This window comes from Streptopelia decaocto (genome assembly GCF_964273445.1).
Source record: "Streptopelia decaocto genome assembly, contig: HAP1_SCAFFOLD_1273, whole genome shotgun sequence".
Classification (NCBI taxonomy): domain Eukaryota; kingdom Metazoa; phylum Chordata; class Aves; order Columbiformes; family Columbidae; genus Streptopelia; species Streptopelia decaocto.
Window position 1 is genome coordinate 23,910 of NW_028117327.1, and position 17,032 is coordinate 40,941.

General features: G+C 53.4%; 1 protein-coding gene across 1 annotated transcript in view; it reads right to left on the reverse strand.

The window, feature by feature from the left end:
• Positions 1-15,699, reverse strand: part of CHD8 (chromodomain helicase DNA binding protein 8) — a gene marked incomplete at its 3' end in the record, with an annotated part of 39,603 nt that extends 23,904 nt beyond the window's left edge. Inside the window, exons 1-15 of the mRNA XM_082076484.1 lie at positions 15,040-15,699; positions 14,209-14,571; positions 12,194-12,570; positions 10,624-10,738; positions 10,373-10,549; positions 8,610-8,678; positions 8,482-8,537; positions 7,361-7,478; positions 7,204-7,287; positions 5,634-5,771; positions 5,442-5,563; positions 4,226-4,469; positions 2,681-2,857; positions 1,300-1,443; positions 585-840 (exon numbers count right to left, since the gene is read on the reverse strand). Of these exons, the coding sequence (XP_081932610.1) occupies positions 585-840; positions 1,300-1,443; positions 2,681-2,857; positions 4,226-4,469; positions 5,442-5,563; positions 5,634-5,771; positions 7,204-7,287; positions 7,361-7,478; positions 8,482-8,537; positions 8,610-8,678; positions 10,373-10,549; positions 10,624-10,738; positions 12,194-12,570; positions 14,209-14,571; positions 15,040-15,594 (2,995 nt within the window). The remainder of the gene's footprint in view (positions 1-584; positions 841-1,299; positions 1,444-2,680; positions 2,858-4,225; positions 4,470-5,441; positions 5,564-5,633; positions 5,772-7,203; positions 7,288-7,360; positions 7,479-8,481; positions 8,538-8,609; positions 8,679-10,372; positions 10,550-10,623; positions 10,739-12,193; positions 12,571-14,208; positions 14,572-15,039) is intronic.
• Between the last annotated feature and the right edge of the window lie 1,333 nt (positions 15,700-17,032).

Genomic DNA, 17,032 nt, shown 5'->3' on the forward strand with positions numbered 1-17,032 from the left:
CAAACGACCATCAAACCCCATGAAGATGTGGTGAGGAACCTTCTCCATCATCATGTTTAATTCAATGGACGGTTCTCCACAAATTCTGAGGAGAAACTTGGCTAAAATGGGGCCAAACATCCATCAAACCCCATGGAGATGTGGTGAGGAACCTTCTCCATCACCACATTGACCCAAAACTTCTCTAGAAGGTTCTTCAGAAGGTTCTGCTTCTCCAGAAGGTTCTCCTGGTGGTCAACAGACCTTCTGAGGAGAAACTTGACCAACATGGGGCCAGACGACCATCAAACCCCATTGGAGATGTGGTGAGGACCCTTCTCCATCATCACATTGACCCAAAACTTCTCTAGAAGCTTCTCCTGGTGGTCAAGAGACCTTCTGAGGAGAAACTCAACCAAAACGAGGTCTCAGGACCATCAAACCCCATGGAGATGTGGTGAGGAACTTTCTCCATCACCCCATTGACCCAAAGCTTGTCCAGGACCACCAAACCCCCCCGTAGATGCACCAAAAAGCTCCTCATTGACCCCAAACCATCCTCCAGGAGCTCGCGTTGTCCGCCCCGGCATGGCCGCCGCGCTCACCGTTGATGAGGTAGGGGTGGTTGCAGCACTTGCGCAGCTCCATCATGGTGTTGAGCAGGTTGGGCATGTTGGTGTGCCCGGCGCCCTTGGACAGGAAGGAGAAGTTCTTCTCCAAGATGGCGCGGTAGTACTTCTTCTGGATGTTGGTCAGCTCCACCTCGATGATGGTCTCTTGCTTGGGCGCCAAGTTCTTCTCCACGTCCTCCTTCAGGCGCCGGAGCATCATGGGCTTCAGGATGGCCTGGAGCTTCTGGACCTGGTGGTGGGACCGGGGGGGATGAGGGTTAGCGGGGACCCAGGCGTCCGGGGAAGGTTCTGGAGCTCCAGGAGGCCCCAGATGGTCTGGAGAACCTTGGACATCCTGGAGAACCTCAACAGCGAGAAGGTCCATGCGACCACAAGGGGAGTCGTAATAAGGACTTATGGGGTCTACAGGGGGACCCAGGCGTCCGGGGAAGGTTCTGGAGCTCCAGGAGGCCCCAGATGTTCTGGAGAACCTCAAAAGGGAGAAGATCCACATGACAAGGAGGGTCATAACAAGGACTTATGGGGTCTATGGGGGGGACCCAGGTGTCCGGGGAAGGTTCTGGAGCTCCAGGAGGCCCCAGATGATCTGGAGAACCTTGGAGAACCTCAGGTTCCCAGCAGAACCTCGACCGTGAGAAGGTCCCGGATGGTCCATGGACCTTCTGGTGGCCCCCACGGATCTCCTCACCTGCTCCTCGGTCTTGAGGTCCCCGAAGTCCTTGAGGAACTCGGCCTCGGAGGGGAACTGCGACGGCTCCAGGAAGTGGAGGAGGCTGAAGAGCTCCTCCACCGTGTTCTGCAGCGGGGTGCCCGTCAGGAGGACCTTGTGCTCCTGGGGGGACAACGGGGGGACAACGTCAGCAGGGGGGTGGGACACGATCCATACGGACCTTGGGGACCAGCCCGCGGGGTGAGGAACATGGCGAACCATCTCCAGGTGCCACCATGATGGACCATTGAGACCACCCCATGGGGTGAGGAACATGGCGAACCATCTCCAGGTGCCACCATGATGGACCATTGAGACCATCCCATGGGCCCAACATCTCCAGATGCCACCATGATGGATCATTGAGCCACCCCATGGCTCCAAACCTCCCCAGATGCCACCAAGATGGCGTCCTGAGACCGTCCCATGGGCCCCACGTCTCCAGGTGTCACCAAGAACCCAACGTGGCCCTTCAGGACCATCCCATGGCGGATTTACCTCAAAAGTGAGACAATTTACCTCAGAATCGCCAGAATTTACCTCAAAATCACCACAATTCACCTCAAAATTTAATTTACCTCAAAATCTCTAAAATTTACCTCAAAATTGAGACAATTTATCTCAGAATCATCAGAATTTACCTCAAAATTGAATTTACCTCAGAATCACTAAAATTTATCTCAAAACTGAGACAATTTACCTCAGAATTGAGAAAATTTACCTCAAAATCGAATTTACCTCAAAGTCACTAAAATTTACCTCAAAATTGAGAGAATTTACCTCAGAATCATCAGAATTCACCTCAAAATTGAATTTACCTCAGAATCACTAAAATTTCCCTCAAAACTGAGACAATTTACCTCAGAATTGAGAGAGTTTACATCAGAATCGTTACAATTTACCTCAGAATTGAGACAATTTACCTCAAAATCCAATTTACCTCAAAGTCACTAAAATTTACCTCAAAACTGAGGAAATTCACCTCAGAATCATCAGAATTTACCTCAAAATTGAGTTTACCTCAGAATCACCAGAATTTACCTCAAAATTGAGAGAATTTACCTCAGAATCACCACAATTCACCTCAAAATTCAATTTACCTCAAAAATCACTAAAATTTACCTCAGAATTCAGACAATTTACCTCAAACCTCCCCAGGCGCCGCCATATTGGATCATGGACGCCACCCAACCTCCCCAGGCGCCGCCATATTGGATCATGGACGCCACCCAACCTCCCCAGGCGCCGCCATATTGGATCATGGACGCCACCCAACCTCCCCAGGCGCCGCCATATTGGATCACGGACACCACCCCCCGGCTCCAGGACCCCGAATGGCGCCATGGCCGCCACCCCTCACCAGGTCCATGTGCTTGAGGCTGTCGAGCAGCTTGCAGTTGCGGTTCTTGAGGCGGTGCGCCTCGTCGATGATGACGCAGCGCCACTCGATCTCCCGCAGCTCCGGGCAGTCCGACAGGATCATCTCGAACGTCGTGATCAGCGCGTCGAACTTGTAGGCGCCGGGGATCAGGCGGCCCTGCGGCGGGGACAACATGGTGGCGGGCACAACATGGCGGCGGGGACAACATGGCGGCGGGGACAACATGGCGGCGCCCTCAGCAAGCGCCACGTTGAACCGCGGGTTCCGCTTCCGTCCAACCCCCAAATTTGGGGTTTTTCAGGTGGTTTTGAGGTTGGACGCCTCAAAATTTGAGGTTCTTGAGATGATTTTGAGGCCTCCAACCTCAAAATTTGATGGTTTTGAGGTGATCTTGATGCGTCCAACCTCCAAATTTTGCCAGTTTTGAGATGGTTTTGAGATCTCTAAGCTCAAACGTTGATGTTTTGGAGATAATTTTGAGGCCGCCCACCTACAAACCTGAAGTTCTTGAGGTAATTTCGAGGCCTCCAACGTCAAATTTTGATGTTTTTGAGGTAATTTTGAGACCTCCAACCCCCAAATTTTATGTTTTTGAGGTAACTTTGAGGCCTCCAACCTCCAAATTTAACATTCTTGAGATATCTTTGATGCCTCCAACCTCCAAATTCAACATTCTTGAGGTAATTTTGATGCCTCCAACCTCAAATTTTGATGTTTTTGAGGTAACTTTGAGAGCTTCAAGCTCCAAATTCAACATTCCTGAGGTAATTTTGATGCCTCCAACCTCAAATTTTGACTTGAGGAAATTTTGATGCCTCCAACCTCAAATTTTGACGTTTTGAGGAAATTTGACACCTCCAATGTGTAATTTAAAATTATTGAGGTAACTTTGATGCCTCCAACCTCAAATTTTGACGTTTCTGAGGTAACTTTGATACCTCTACCCTCAAATTTTGATGTTTCTGAGGTAATTTTGATACCTCCAACCCCCAAATTTTGTTTTTGAGGTAATTTTGAGGCCTCCAACCCCAAATTTTGACGTTTTTGAAGTAATTTTGACATCTCCAACCTCTAATTTAAAATTATTGAGGTAACTTTGATGCCTCCAACCTCAAATTTTGACGTTTCTGAGGTAACTTTGATGCCTCCAACCTCAAATTTTGACTTGAGGAAATTTTGATTCCTCCAACCTAAAATTTTGACGTTTTTGAGGTAATTTTGATGCCTCCAACCTCAAATTTTGACGTTTCTGAGGTAACTTTGATACCTCCAACCTCAAATTTTGACATTTTTGAGGTAATTTCGAGGCCTCCAACCCCCAAATTCAACATTCCTGAGGTAATTTTGATGCCTCCAACCTCAAATTTTGACGTTTCTGAGGTAACTTTGATACCTCCAACCTCAAATTTTGATGTTTTTGAGGTAATTTTGATGCCTCCAACCTCAAATTTTGACGTTTTTGAGGTAATTTTGATGCCTCCAACCTCAAATTTTGCGGTTTTTGAGGTAATTCTGACGCCTCACCCGCGCGTCCTTGCAGTACATCTCGTACTGCTGGATCATCTGCCGCGAGGCCAGGCTGCCGTGGTACACGATGCAGTTCATGGGCGTCCAGGTGTTGAACTCGCGCTCCCAGTTGGTGATGGTGGAGAGCGGCGCGATGACCAGGAAGGGCCCGCGCAGCCCGGCGCCGTGAACCTCCTGCAGGAACGCGATGGACTGGATGGTCTTGCCCAGCCCCATCTCGTCCGCCAGGATGCAGTTCTGCCTGCAGGGGTGGAGAGGGGGCAATGGTTAGAAATGGGGGGAAATGAGGGAGAATGGGGGGGAAATGGGGGGAAAATGGCGGACAAAGGGGGGGAAATGGCGGGAAGATGGCGGAGGGATGAGGGAAGTTGGGAGAAATGGGGGAAAATGGTTAAAAGTGAGGGAGAAATGGGGGGAAAATGGCAGAGAAAGGGGGGAAATGGCGGGAAGATGGCGGAGGGACAAGGGAAGATGGGGGGAATGGGGGGAAAATGGTTAAAAATGGGGGGAAAATGGCGGACAAAGCGGGGAAATGGCGGGAAGATGGCGGAGGAACGAGGGAAGATGGGGGAAATGGGGGGAAAACGGTTAAAAGTGAGGGAGGAATGGGGGGAAAATGGTTAAAAATGGGGGGGAAATGGGGGGAAATGGCGGAGAAAGGGGGGAAATGGCGGGAAGATGGCGGAGGGATGAGGGAAGATGGGGGAAATGGGGGAAAAATGGGGGAAAATGGGGGGAAAATGGCGGAGAAAGTTGGGGAAATGGCGGGAAGATGGCGGAGGGACGAGGGAAGATGGGGGAAATGGGGGGAAAATGGGGGGAAAATGGCGGGAAAATGGGGGGAAAATGGGGGAGGAACAAGGGAAGATGGCGGAGGGACGAGGGAAGATGGTGGAGGGATGAGGGAAGATGGGAGAAATGGGGGGAAAATGGTTAAAAGTGAGGGAGAAATGGGGGGAAAATGGTTAAAAATGGGGGGAAATGGGGGGAAAATGGCGGAGAAAGGGAAGAAATGGCGGAGGGATGAGAGAAGATGGGGGAAAATGGCGGGAAAATGGGGGAAAGTGGGGAAGAAAGGGGGGAAAATGGCGGGAAAATGGGGGGAAAATGGCGGAGGAACAAGGGAAGATGGGGGAAAATGGGGGGAAAAAAAGGCCCCAAAGCCCTGAAATGTCCAAAAAGGCAGAAATGCCCCCAAAAGTGCGTTTCCCACCTGTTGTACCAGTTGAAGAGCAGCCAGTTGACGCCCTCCAGCTGGTACTCGCGCAGCCGGTTGTGGTTCTTGTACTGGCGCGACGCCTCCAGTTTGCTCCACGCTCCGGCCTGCGGCCGCGGCTGCGACACAACGACACCCCTGAGCGGCCGCCCCGGTTTTGGGGCGAAAAACGGGGGTTTTGGGACTGACCAGGCGCTTGGGCTCTGGGCGGCGCGCCTGGATGCGGCGGAACTCGGCGATCTTGGCCTCGTCCACGTCCTCCTGCAGCTCCCACGTGCTGTCCTCGTAGGGCAGCGAGCACCACTTCACCAGGTAGTACACCACGGGCTGACGGTGGACGAAAACGCGGCGTTTCAGCCCAAAAAGGGGGAAATGTGGCAAGAACGACCCGAGAAACGGCAAGATCGACCCAAGAAACGTCAAGGTTGACCCAAAATACGTCAAGGTTGGACCAAGAAATGTCAAGATTGGACCGAGAAACGTCAAGGTTGACCCAAAATATGTCAAGATTGGACCAAAATATGTCAAGGTTGACCCAAAATATGTCAAGATTGGACCAAAATATGTCAAGGTTGACCCAAAATATGTCAAGGTTGGGCCAAAATATGTCAAGGTTGGGCCAAAATACGTCAAGTTTGGACTAAAATACATCAAGGTTGAGCCAAAATATGTCAAGATTAACCCAAAATACATCAAGGTTGGGCCAAAATACGTCAAGGTTGGTCCAAAATACGTCAAGATCGACCTGAGAAATGTCAAGATTGACCCAAAATACATGAAGACTGACCCAAAATACATGAAGATTGACCCAAAATACATGAAGATTGGACCTAAATATGTCAAGGTTGACCCAAAATATGTCAAGGTTAGGCCTAAATATGTCAAGATTGACCCAAAATACGTCAAGGTTGACCCAAAATACGTCAAGGTTGACCCAAAATACGTCAAGGTTGACCCAAAATACGTCAAGGTTGACCCGAGAAACGTCAAGGTTGGGCTTAAGTATGTCAAGGTTGACCCAAAATATGTCAAGGTTGACCCAAAATATGTCAAGGTTGACCCAAAATATGTCAAGGTTGGACCTAAGTATGTCAAGGTTGACCCAAAATATGATAAGCTTGGGCCAAAATATGTCAAGGTTGGGCCAAAATACGTCAAGGTTGATCCAAATATGTCAAGTTTGGACCCAAAATATGTCAAGATTAGAACAAAATACACCAAGTTGGGCCCAAGAAATGGAGTTTTTGGAACAAAATATGCCAAGTTTGACCCAAATATGTCAAGGTTCGACTAAAATACGTCAAGTTTGGCCCAAAAATTGAGGGTTTTGGACCAAGAAACGTCAAGTTTGACCTAAAAAAACACAAGTCTGGACAAAATACATCAAGTTTGACACAAAATATGTCAAGTTTGGCCCAAGAAATGGGGTTTTTGGCCCAAGAAACGTCAAGTTTGACCCAAGAAACCTCAAGTTTGACCCAAAATACGGGTTTTTCTCCAAAAAAAACCCCTCACGTTTGGCCCCCAACGTTCATTTTGACCCAAAACGCGTCTTTTTTTGGCCCAAAACCCGTCATTTCCTGACCCGACAGCCCCAACTTTTCAGCCCGACCCGTCACTTTGGCCCCCGATGAGTCGTTTTGGGCCCAAATCGCGTCGTTTTTGGCCCAAAAAACGTCGTTTTTAGGCCGAGAAAAGCAAGTTCTGGGCGGGTAAGTGTTGTTTTTGGGGTGAAAAGCGGCGGTTTTGGGGTCCCCACCTCGCCATTGTCCTTATCGACGCCGTGCGACTCGTCCAGGATGCGATCGACCTCCACGTAGTCGGGGTTGAACGGCTCCTCGTCCTTTAACCACAAACATCGACGTTTTTAACCAAAAAGCCCGGATTTCACCCCAAAACCCGCCCCGGGTTGGTACCTCGTGGAAAAAATGCCGCATTTGGGTCATTTTGGTCTTGAAACGCTTGAGTTTCTGGTGGATCCTCTTGTCCTTCTCCAGCTGGGCGATGGTGGCCCATTCGCAGTGCAGGTACGAGCTGCGTTTTGGGGCAAAAAGCGGCGATTTTGGGCAAAAACGCACGAAAATCACAAAAACGTCCAAAATCGCGGCAATTTTACCTCAGGATTTGCGCGGGAAACGCCGTTTCCCGCCGTTTTTACCTCAGAAACGCGGCGCGGCGGGAAAGCACTTTGACACCCATTTCCGGTGTTTTAACCCCAAAAATACGATACAAAAAGCGCCTTAAACGCCGTTTTGTCCCCAAAATTAAACGGGAAACGCGTTTTCCGCGCGTTTTGCCCCAAAAACGAGGAGGGAAAGGGATTTTCGCCGTTTTTATGGCAAAAATGAAGCGAAACGGATTCGGCGCCAAAAATTGACAATAAAGCGGATTTTCCCGCTTTTTGGCCCAAAAAGGGGGCGAGTGATGCGTTTAGCGGCTCGAAATGGGGTGAAAAGCAGCTTTATGGCGTTTTGCGCCTTAAAACTGTTTAAAAATAGCTATTTTTGCCTCAAAAACAGGTTTCCCATCGTTTTGTCCTGCAAAGTGACAGAAAAATGGTTTTCCCCTCCCCAAAAAAAAGGCGGGAAAAGGTTTAACAACTTTGTGACCGCACAATGAGGTGAAAAAGGTGTTTTATGCCATTTTCCCGCCTAAAATTCTGCACAAAAACACCTTTTTCCCTCATTTTCGCTTAAAAATGGGGTTTCCCGCCATCTTTTCGCCACACAAAACAAGTGGGAAAATGAGGTTTTAGCTGCTTTTTGCCCCAAAAATGGGGCGATTGAGGTGGTTTAACAGCATTTCCACCCCCCAAATGACGCGGAAAAGGGGGTTTGTGCTCAATTTTGAGAGGAAAAATGGCGAAAAAGGGGAATTTTGGGTCGTTTGCGCCTCAAAACGAGGCGGGAAGGTGTTGGCCGCCATTTTGCCCTCGAAAAAGCAGGGAAATTGGGGTTTTCGCCCCAAAACGAGGTTGGAAAGGTCGGGTTTAAGGCCTAAGAGTGGTTGGGTGGCGCCGACCCCCCCCGTCACTTACTAATTTTTATATTTGACGAAAAACTCCTCGGATTCGGTGAATTGTCCCGACGGGAGCTGTGGGAAGAGAGGGGAAAGTGGTTAAAAAGGGGCAAAACGGCCCAAAAAAGCGGCGGGAAAGGCGCTCACCTCCTTCTTCACCACCCGCATGGCCAGGACCTTGTCCACAATGGCCGCGTCCTCCTCGCTGGGGTTCTCCTGCGCCAAAATGGGGAGAAACGTGCTGAAAACGGCGCCCGGCGCCCCCAAAACGTGAAAATCGGGAGCGGCGGGCACGGAAACCCAAAAGTGGGGAGTTTTGCCCCAAAACGGCGACAAAATGGGGAGCGGGGAGGCGGAAACGTGAAGAGAATGTGGGGTTTTTCCTCAAAAATATCAACGGAACGGGGGGTTTACCAGAAGAAATTGAGAAAATGGGGAGTTTTGCCTCAAAAATATCAATAAAGTGTGGAAATTTACCAAGGAAAATGAGGAAAATGTGAAGTTTTACCTCAAAAATATCAATAGAATGGGAATTTTACCACAGGTAATGAAGAAAATGTGACGTTTTACCTCAAAAATATCAATAAAATGTGGAAATTTACCACAGGAAATGAAAAAAATGTGAAGTTTTACTTCAAAAATATAAATAGAATGGAGAATTTTACCACAGGAAATAGAGAAAATAGGGAGTTTTACCTCAAAGATATCAATAAAATGTGGAAATTTACCACGGAAAATGAGAAAAATGTGACGTTTTACCTCAAAAATATCAATAGAAAGGGGAATTTTACCACAGAAAATAGAGAAAATAGGGAGTTTTACCTCAAAAAAATGAATAGAATGTGGGATTTTACCACAGGAAATGAAGAAATTGTGAAGTTTTACCTCAGAAAATGAAGGAAATAGGAAGACCCACCACCAAAAATTGACCAAATGCGGAGTTTTACCTCAAAAGAATTAAGAAAATGGGGAATCCCACCACAGAAAATGAAAAAAATACAAAGTTTTACCTCAGAAAATTAAGAAAACGTGAAGTTTTTCCACGGAAAATCAAGAAAATAGGGCAACCTGCCACCAAAAATTGACCAAATGTGGAGTTCTACCACAAAAATAATTAAGGAAATGTGGAATCCTACCACAGAAAATCTAGAAAACTTAAAGTTTACCACAAAAAATGATGAAAATGTGGAACTTTACCACACAAAATCAAGAAAACGTGAAGTTTTACCACAGAAAACGAAGAAAACGTGAAGTTTTACCACAGAAAATGAAGGAAACAGGGAGACCCGCCACCAAAAATTGACCAAATGTGGAGTTCTACCTCAAAATAATTAAGGAAATGGGGCATTTTGCCCTTAAAATCAGGAAAACACCAATTTCTGGCTCAAAATAACCATGAAAATACGGAGTCTGAGCATAGAGAATGAAACAAATATAGAATCGAACTATAGAATATGAATCAAATATGGCGTTCGACCATAGAGAATGAACTGAATATGGTGTCTGAGCATAGAGAATGAAACAAATATGGCGCCTGTCCATAGAGAATGAACTAAATATGGCATCTGACCATAGAAAATGAACTAAATATGGGGTCCCACCATAGAAAATGAACCAAATATGAAGTTCTACCATAAGATAACAATGAAATATGGCACCCAACCATAGAGAATGAACTAAATATGGGGTCCCACCATAGAATAACAACGAAATATGGAGTCCCACCACTCAAAATGAACCAAATATGGAGTCCCACCACAACGAATGAACCAAATATGGGGTCCCACCATAAAATAACAACAAAATATGGGGTCCCACCACAACGAATGAACCAAATACGGGGTCCCACCACAGAATAACAACAAAATATGGGGTCCCACCACCACAAATGAGCCGAACATGGCGCTCACCACAAAGAACTGCATGGAGGGCAGCGTCTCGCCCTCGTGCTCGGGCGGCGGCGGCGGCGGCTCCGCCCGCACGGGCCCCGTCACGTCCAGCTCCTCGTCCTCCTCGTCGTCCGTGATCTTGATGTCCAGGTCCTCCGTGTACTTCTTGCGCTTCACCTGCCGGTTGGAGCGGCGCTTCTGGGGGGACGACGGAGCCACGGTTGGCGCCGGGGGGACAGCCATGATGTCCGCCCCGCCGCCCCGGTGGGTACCTGGACGCTGGTCTCCTCCTCCTGGCGCGGCGACGGCGCCGGGAGCAGCTCGGCGTCCGAGGTGTCGGAGGAGGCGTTGCGCTTGCGCTTCTTGCCGACCACCGGCGTGATGGTGCTGGGGGAGATGGAGCACGGGGGGTGGTGACGACCATGGTTGGGTGAGGAAGACCATGGTTGGGTGAGGAAGACCATGGTTGGGTGAGGAAGACCGTGGTTGGGTGAGGAAGACCGTGGTTGGGTGACCATGACCACGGTTGACTAATGACAACCACGGTTGGCTAATAAAGACCACGGTTGGCTAAGAACGACCACAGCTGGCTAATAACGACCACAGTTGGGTGACCATGACCATGGTTGGGTAACAATCACCATGGTTGGCTAATAACGACCACGGTTGGCTAATAACAACCATGGTTGGACGACTATGACCATGGTTGGGTAATAAAGACTGCGGTCGGGTAACGAAGGCCAAGGTTGGGTAACAAAGACCTCGGTTGGGCGACCATGACCGTGGTTGGATAACGAACACCACGGTTGGGCAGCGAACACCATGGTTGGGTGACCATGACCACGGTTGGCTAATAACCACCATGGTTGGGTAATGAAGACCATGGTTGGCTAATAACCACCACAGTTGGGTGACCATGACCACGGTTGGCTAATAACCACCATGGTTGGGTAATGGAGACCATGGTTGGCTAATAACCACCACGGTTGGCTAATAACCACCATGGTTGGGTGACCATGACCACGGTTGGGTATCCATGGGCATGGTTGGATAACGAACACTACGGTTGGGTGACCATGACCACGGTTGGGCAACCACGACCACGGTTGGGCAACCACGACCACGGTTGGGCAACCATGACCACGGTTGGGCAACCACGACCACGGTTGGGCAACCATGACCACGGTTGGGTAACTAAGACTGTGGTTGGGCAACCATGATCACAGCTGGGCAACCATGACCTCGGTTAGGCAACCATGACCACAGTTGGGTAACGAACACCACAGTTGGGTAACGAACACCACGGTTGGGCAACCATGACCACGGTTGGGCAACCATGACCACGGTTGGGCAACCATGACCACAGTTGGGTAACCAAGACCACAGTTGGGCAACCAAGACCACGGTTGGGTAACCAAGACCATAGTTGGGTGACCAAGACCACAGTTGGGCAACCAAGACCACAGTTGGGCAACCAAGACCACAGTTGGGCGACCAAGACCACAGTTGGGCGACCAAGACCACAGTTGGGCGACCAAGACCACAGTTGGGCGACCAAGACCACAGTTGGGCGACCAAGACCACAGTTGGGTAACCAAGACCACAGTTGGGCAACCAAGACCATAGTTGGGTAACCAAGACCACAGTTGGGTAACCAAGACCATAGTTGGGTAACCAAGACCATAGTTGGGTAACCAAGACCATAGTTGGGCAACCAAGACCACAGTTGGGCAACCAAGACCACGGTTGGGTAACCAAGACCACGGTTGGGTAACCAAGACCACAGTTGGGTAACCAAGACCACGGTTGGGCGCCCACCACCCCCATTGCCCCCCATCTCACCTGGGCTTGCTGCGGCCCTTGCTGCGGCCCTGGCCCTTGCCCTTGCGCGCCTTCTCCTCCTTGCCCGCTGCGGCGCGGTGCTCGCCCTTGCGGCGGCGCCGGCGCTCGGCGTCGTCGTCGGGCCGCACGTGGGGCAGCTCGTCCTCGTTGAGCACGCGCGGGATGTTCTGCTCGCCGCGGGCGCGGGCGCGCGCGATGGCCTCGGCCACGATGCGGTTGGCCTTCTCCTGCTTCTTCTGGTGGTCCAGCTTGCGCGTCTCGTCCGAGGGGCCGCGGGCGGCGGGCGGCGCGGCGGGGGGCGCCAGCGCGGCGCCCTCGGGGGACGTCAGCACCTTCACCACCGACAGCCCCGGCGACGACGCCTGCGACGAGCCGGCCTGCGGGAGACATGGCGGAGGTGGGCGGGGCCAGCCGAGAGGCGGGGCCACCAACACCAAGGGGTGGGGCCAACCAACCAACAGCAAGAGGTGGGGCAACCAACCAACACCAGGAGGTGGACCCAACCAAGACTAATATTGGATCCAACCAAGAGTTGGGTCCAACCAACCAAGACCAAGAGTTGGGCCAACCAACCAACACCAAGGGGTGGGGCCAACCGACCAAGACCAAGAGTTGGACCCAACCAAGACTAATATTGGATCCAACCAAGACTTGGATCCAACCAGCCAAGACCAAGAGTTGGACCCAACCAAGACTTGGCTCCAACCAACCAAGACCAAGAGTTGGACCCAACCAAGACTTGGCTCCAACCATCCAAGACCAAGAGTTGGGTGCAACCATGACTAATATTGGATCCAACCAATACTTGGATCCAACCAAGACTTGGGTCCAACCAAGACCAAGAGTTGGATCCAACCAGGACTTGGGTCCAACCAACCAGGACCAAGAGTTGGGTCCAGCCAAGACTTGGGTCCAGCCAATAGTTGGCTCCAACCAACCAAGACCAAGAGTTGGGTCCAACCAGGACTTCAGTCCAGCCAAGACCAAGACTTGGGTCCAACCAACCAACACCAAGACTTGGGTCCAACCAGGACTTGGGTCCAACCAAGACCAACTGTTGGGTCCAAGCAAGAGTTGGGTCCAACCAACCAAGACCAAGAGTTGGATCCAACCATGACTAATATTGGATCCAACCAGGACCAAGAGTTGGATCCAACCAAGACTAATATTGGATCCAACCAAGACTGGGGTCCAACCAGGACCAAGAGTTGGGTCCAACCAGGACTCTGGTCCAACCAAAACTTGGGTCTAACCAACCAAGATCAAGAGTTGGACCCAACCAAGACTAATATTGGATCCAACCAAGACTTGGGCCCAACCAGGACCAAGACTTGGGTCCAACCAAGAGTTGGGTCCAACCAACCAAGACCAAGAGTTGGACCCAACCATGACTAATATTGGATCCAACCAGGACCAAGAGTTGGATCCAACCAAGACTGGGGTCCAACCAGGACCAAGAGTTGGGTCCAACAAGGACTCTGGTCCAACCAAAACTTGGGTCTAACCAACCAAGATCAAGAGTTGGACCCAACCAAGACTAATATTGGATCCAACCAAGACTTGGGCCCAACCAGGACCAAGAGTTGGGTGCAACCATGAGTAATATTGGATCCAACCAACCAAGTCCAAGTGTTGGGTCCAACTAAGCCCAGAATCAGGCCCAACCAAGCCCAAGAGTTGGGCCCAACCAAAACCTGGGTCTAACCAACCAAGACCAAGAGTTGGATCCAACCAGGACTAATATTGGATCCAACCAAGACTTGGGTCCAACCAACCCAGACTAAGTGTTGGGTCCAACCAAGACTTGGGTCCAACCAATAGTTGGGTCCAACCAAGACCAAGAGTTGGACCCAACCAAGACCAACATTGGGCTCAACCAGGACCAAGAGTTGGGTCCAACCAAGCCCAGGATCAGGCCCAACCCAACCAACCCCCAGACCTCAGTCCCCGCCCCCGTGGCCCCGCCCCCTGGCCCCACCCCCCATGGCCCCGCCCCCCAATGGCCCCGCCCTCACCTGCGGCTGCAGCACCACCTTGAGCGGCACCGTCACCCTCTGTCCCGGCCCCACCACCGAGGCCACGCCCACGGCCGGGGCCCCGCCCCCCGCGGGCGCCGATTGGAGCACCTGCACCTTGGGCCCCGCCCCCTGGGGCGCGCCCGGGGGCGGCTGCACCTGCAATTGGATGGTGACCACCTTGGCCTGCCCGGGGGCGGCTTTCGATTGGCCGAGGGCGGCCAATTGGTGGCCCTGCAGCACGATCTTGCCGGGCAGCCCCCCCAGGACCACGTGGCGCTGGGCGGGGCCGGGGGCGGAGCCTGCGCTGGCCCCGCCCCCCGCGGGCTGCTGCAGGACCAGGGTGATGCGCTTCGAGTCGGCCTATGGGAGACGGGGGGGGGGGGGCGGGGTCAGGACCAATGAGGGCCACGCCCACCCAGCCACAATGGCCGCTGAGGCCCCGCCCCCTTGACCCCCACCCCTTGACCACGCCCATTGGCCACACCCCCTTTTATCCCCCCCTTGACCCCGCCCCCATACCCCCTTGACCCCACCCACCCCTTGTCCCCGCCCCTTCAACCCTTGACCACACCCACCTTCGACCCCACCCACCCATTGACCCCACCCCATAAACCCCTTAACCCCGCCCACCCCTTGACCACGCCCATTGACCCCACCTACCCCTTGACCCCACCCCCATACCCTTTCAACCCAACCCACCCCTTGTTCCCGCCCCCTTTAACCCTTGACTCCACCCACCACTTGACCCCACCCACCCATTGACCCCACCCCCTTGAGTCCCCTCACCCCTCCCTTGGCCCCACCCACCCCACAGCCCCGCCCCCTCACCTGCTGGGGCGCCAAGGCCACGCCCCCCTTGCCCGCGGCCCCGCCCCCTCCTCCCGCCTTCACGGGCTGCAGCACCAACTGCTTCACGGCGCGGCCGGGCCCGACCAATCGCTGCAGGGCGGCCGCCGGGGTGGGCGTGGCCCCCGCGGCCCCGCCCCCGGGGCTGGGCGTGGCCGCCACGGGGCGGATCTGGGCGTTGCCGGGCAGAACTTTGGCCAGCGGCGCCTTCCCGGCGCCCGATTGGTTCCCGCCGGCCGCCGCCCCGCCGCCCGGGGGCGGGGCTTTGAGGATGACGATTTTGGGAGGGGGCGGGGCCGCGGAGGTCACGGGGGGGAGGGGCAGCGCGGCGGCCACGCCCATGAAGGGGTTTCCCTGGCTGAGGGGGGAGGGCTCGGGCGGGGGCGGGGCCGGCGGGTTCTGGGGGGGGCTCGGGGGGTTTTGGGGCTCGGGGGGGGGCGGGGGGGCCGGGGGGGGCGGGGCGAAGGTGTCGTCGCTCAGGGGGTCGAGGTCGAACAGGGCGGGGTCGTCGAAAAGGTCCATGATGGGGTCGGCCATCTTGGAACGGGGGCGCGGGCCCTTTAAGAGGCAGCGGAGGGGGGCGGAGCCTCGCGGGGGTGGAGCCGTCGAGGGGGCGGAGCCCCGGGGGGGCGGAGCTTGGGCTGCGGGGAGAGAAAAGAGCAGGAAACGGGTTAATTGTGCCCAAATTTGACCCCCTAAATTTGCCCCCAAACCTGTAGGAGCCAAACTGGGGACACTGGAGCCAGTAAGAGTTAAACTGGGGACACTGGAGCCAGTAAGAGTTAAACTGGGGACACTGGAGCCAGTAAGAGTTAAACTGGGGACACTGGAGCCAGTAAGAGTTAAACTGGGGACACTGGAGCCAGTAAGAGTTAAACTGGGGACACTGGAGCCAGTAAGAGTTAAACTGGGGACACTGGGAGCCCAATAAGAGCCAAACTGGGGGAACTGGGAGCCCAGTAAGAGCCAAACTGGGAGCCCAGTATAAGGGGAACTGGGAGCCCATTAAGAGCCCAACTGGGGGAACTGGGATCTCACTATAAGGGGAACTGGGAGCCCATTAAGAGTTAAACTGGGGGAACTGGGATCTCACTATAAGGGGAACTGGGAGCCCATTAAGAGTTAAACTGGGATCTCACTATAAGGGGAACTGGGAGCCCATTAAGAGTTAAACTGGGATCTCACTATAAGGGAACTGGGAGCCCATTAAGAGTTAAACTGGGGGAACTGGATCCCAATATAAGGGGAACTGGGAGCCCAGTAAGAGCCCAACTGGGGCCCCGCCCCCTCCCCCGGGCGGGTCCATCCGCGCGTTACGGGGGGGTCGCTCCCACCCCCCCCCTCCTTACCTGTGGTGGGGGCGGGGTCTCCGGAGGGGGAGGGGCCGTGTCCCCCCCCGGCGCCTTTTTGGGGGGGGGGGGGGGAAGGGAGGGGGGGGAAAGGGGGGAAAGGGGGGGGAGGGGTTTTTCCTTTAAGGCCTCGACACCCCCGGCGCGGGGCGCGAGAACAAGGCGGCGGCGTGCGCGGCGCAACGCAGCTTGCGTAGATCGCCCCCCCACCCGAGGCCGCGCCCACTCCCCGCCCGCCGCGCCAAGCGCCATTGGCGGAGAGCGCGGTGGGGGCGTGGCTTCGGGGCGAGCAGGGTTGGTTGCGCGCTTGGCTACCCGGAAGCCCCCCCCCCCCCCCCCTTTCTCCTCACGGGGGTGTCCAGCGCGGTGCCTGAGCGCGCCCATCAGGCAGCGCGCGGGGCGGCCCGCCGCCATCTTGTCCCGCTGGGGTCCTTCGCTTTCCCGCCCCCGGGGGGGGGGCGCCGCGCTAATTAAAAAAATAAACCCTTAAAAACCGCTTTAATTTCATTAATTCCACTAAAAAAACCTTAAAATGTGTTTTTTTAGAGGGGAAATAAACCGGGGGGGGGCGGCGCCGCGCGCGGCCGCGTTTTCCTGTCAGAAAAACGCTGAATAACGCGCCCCCC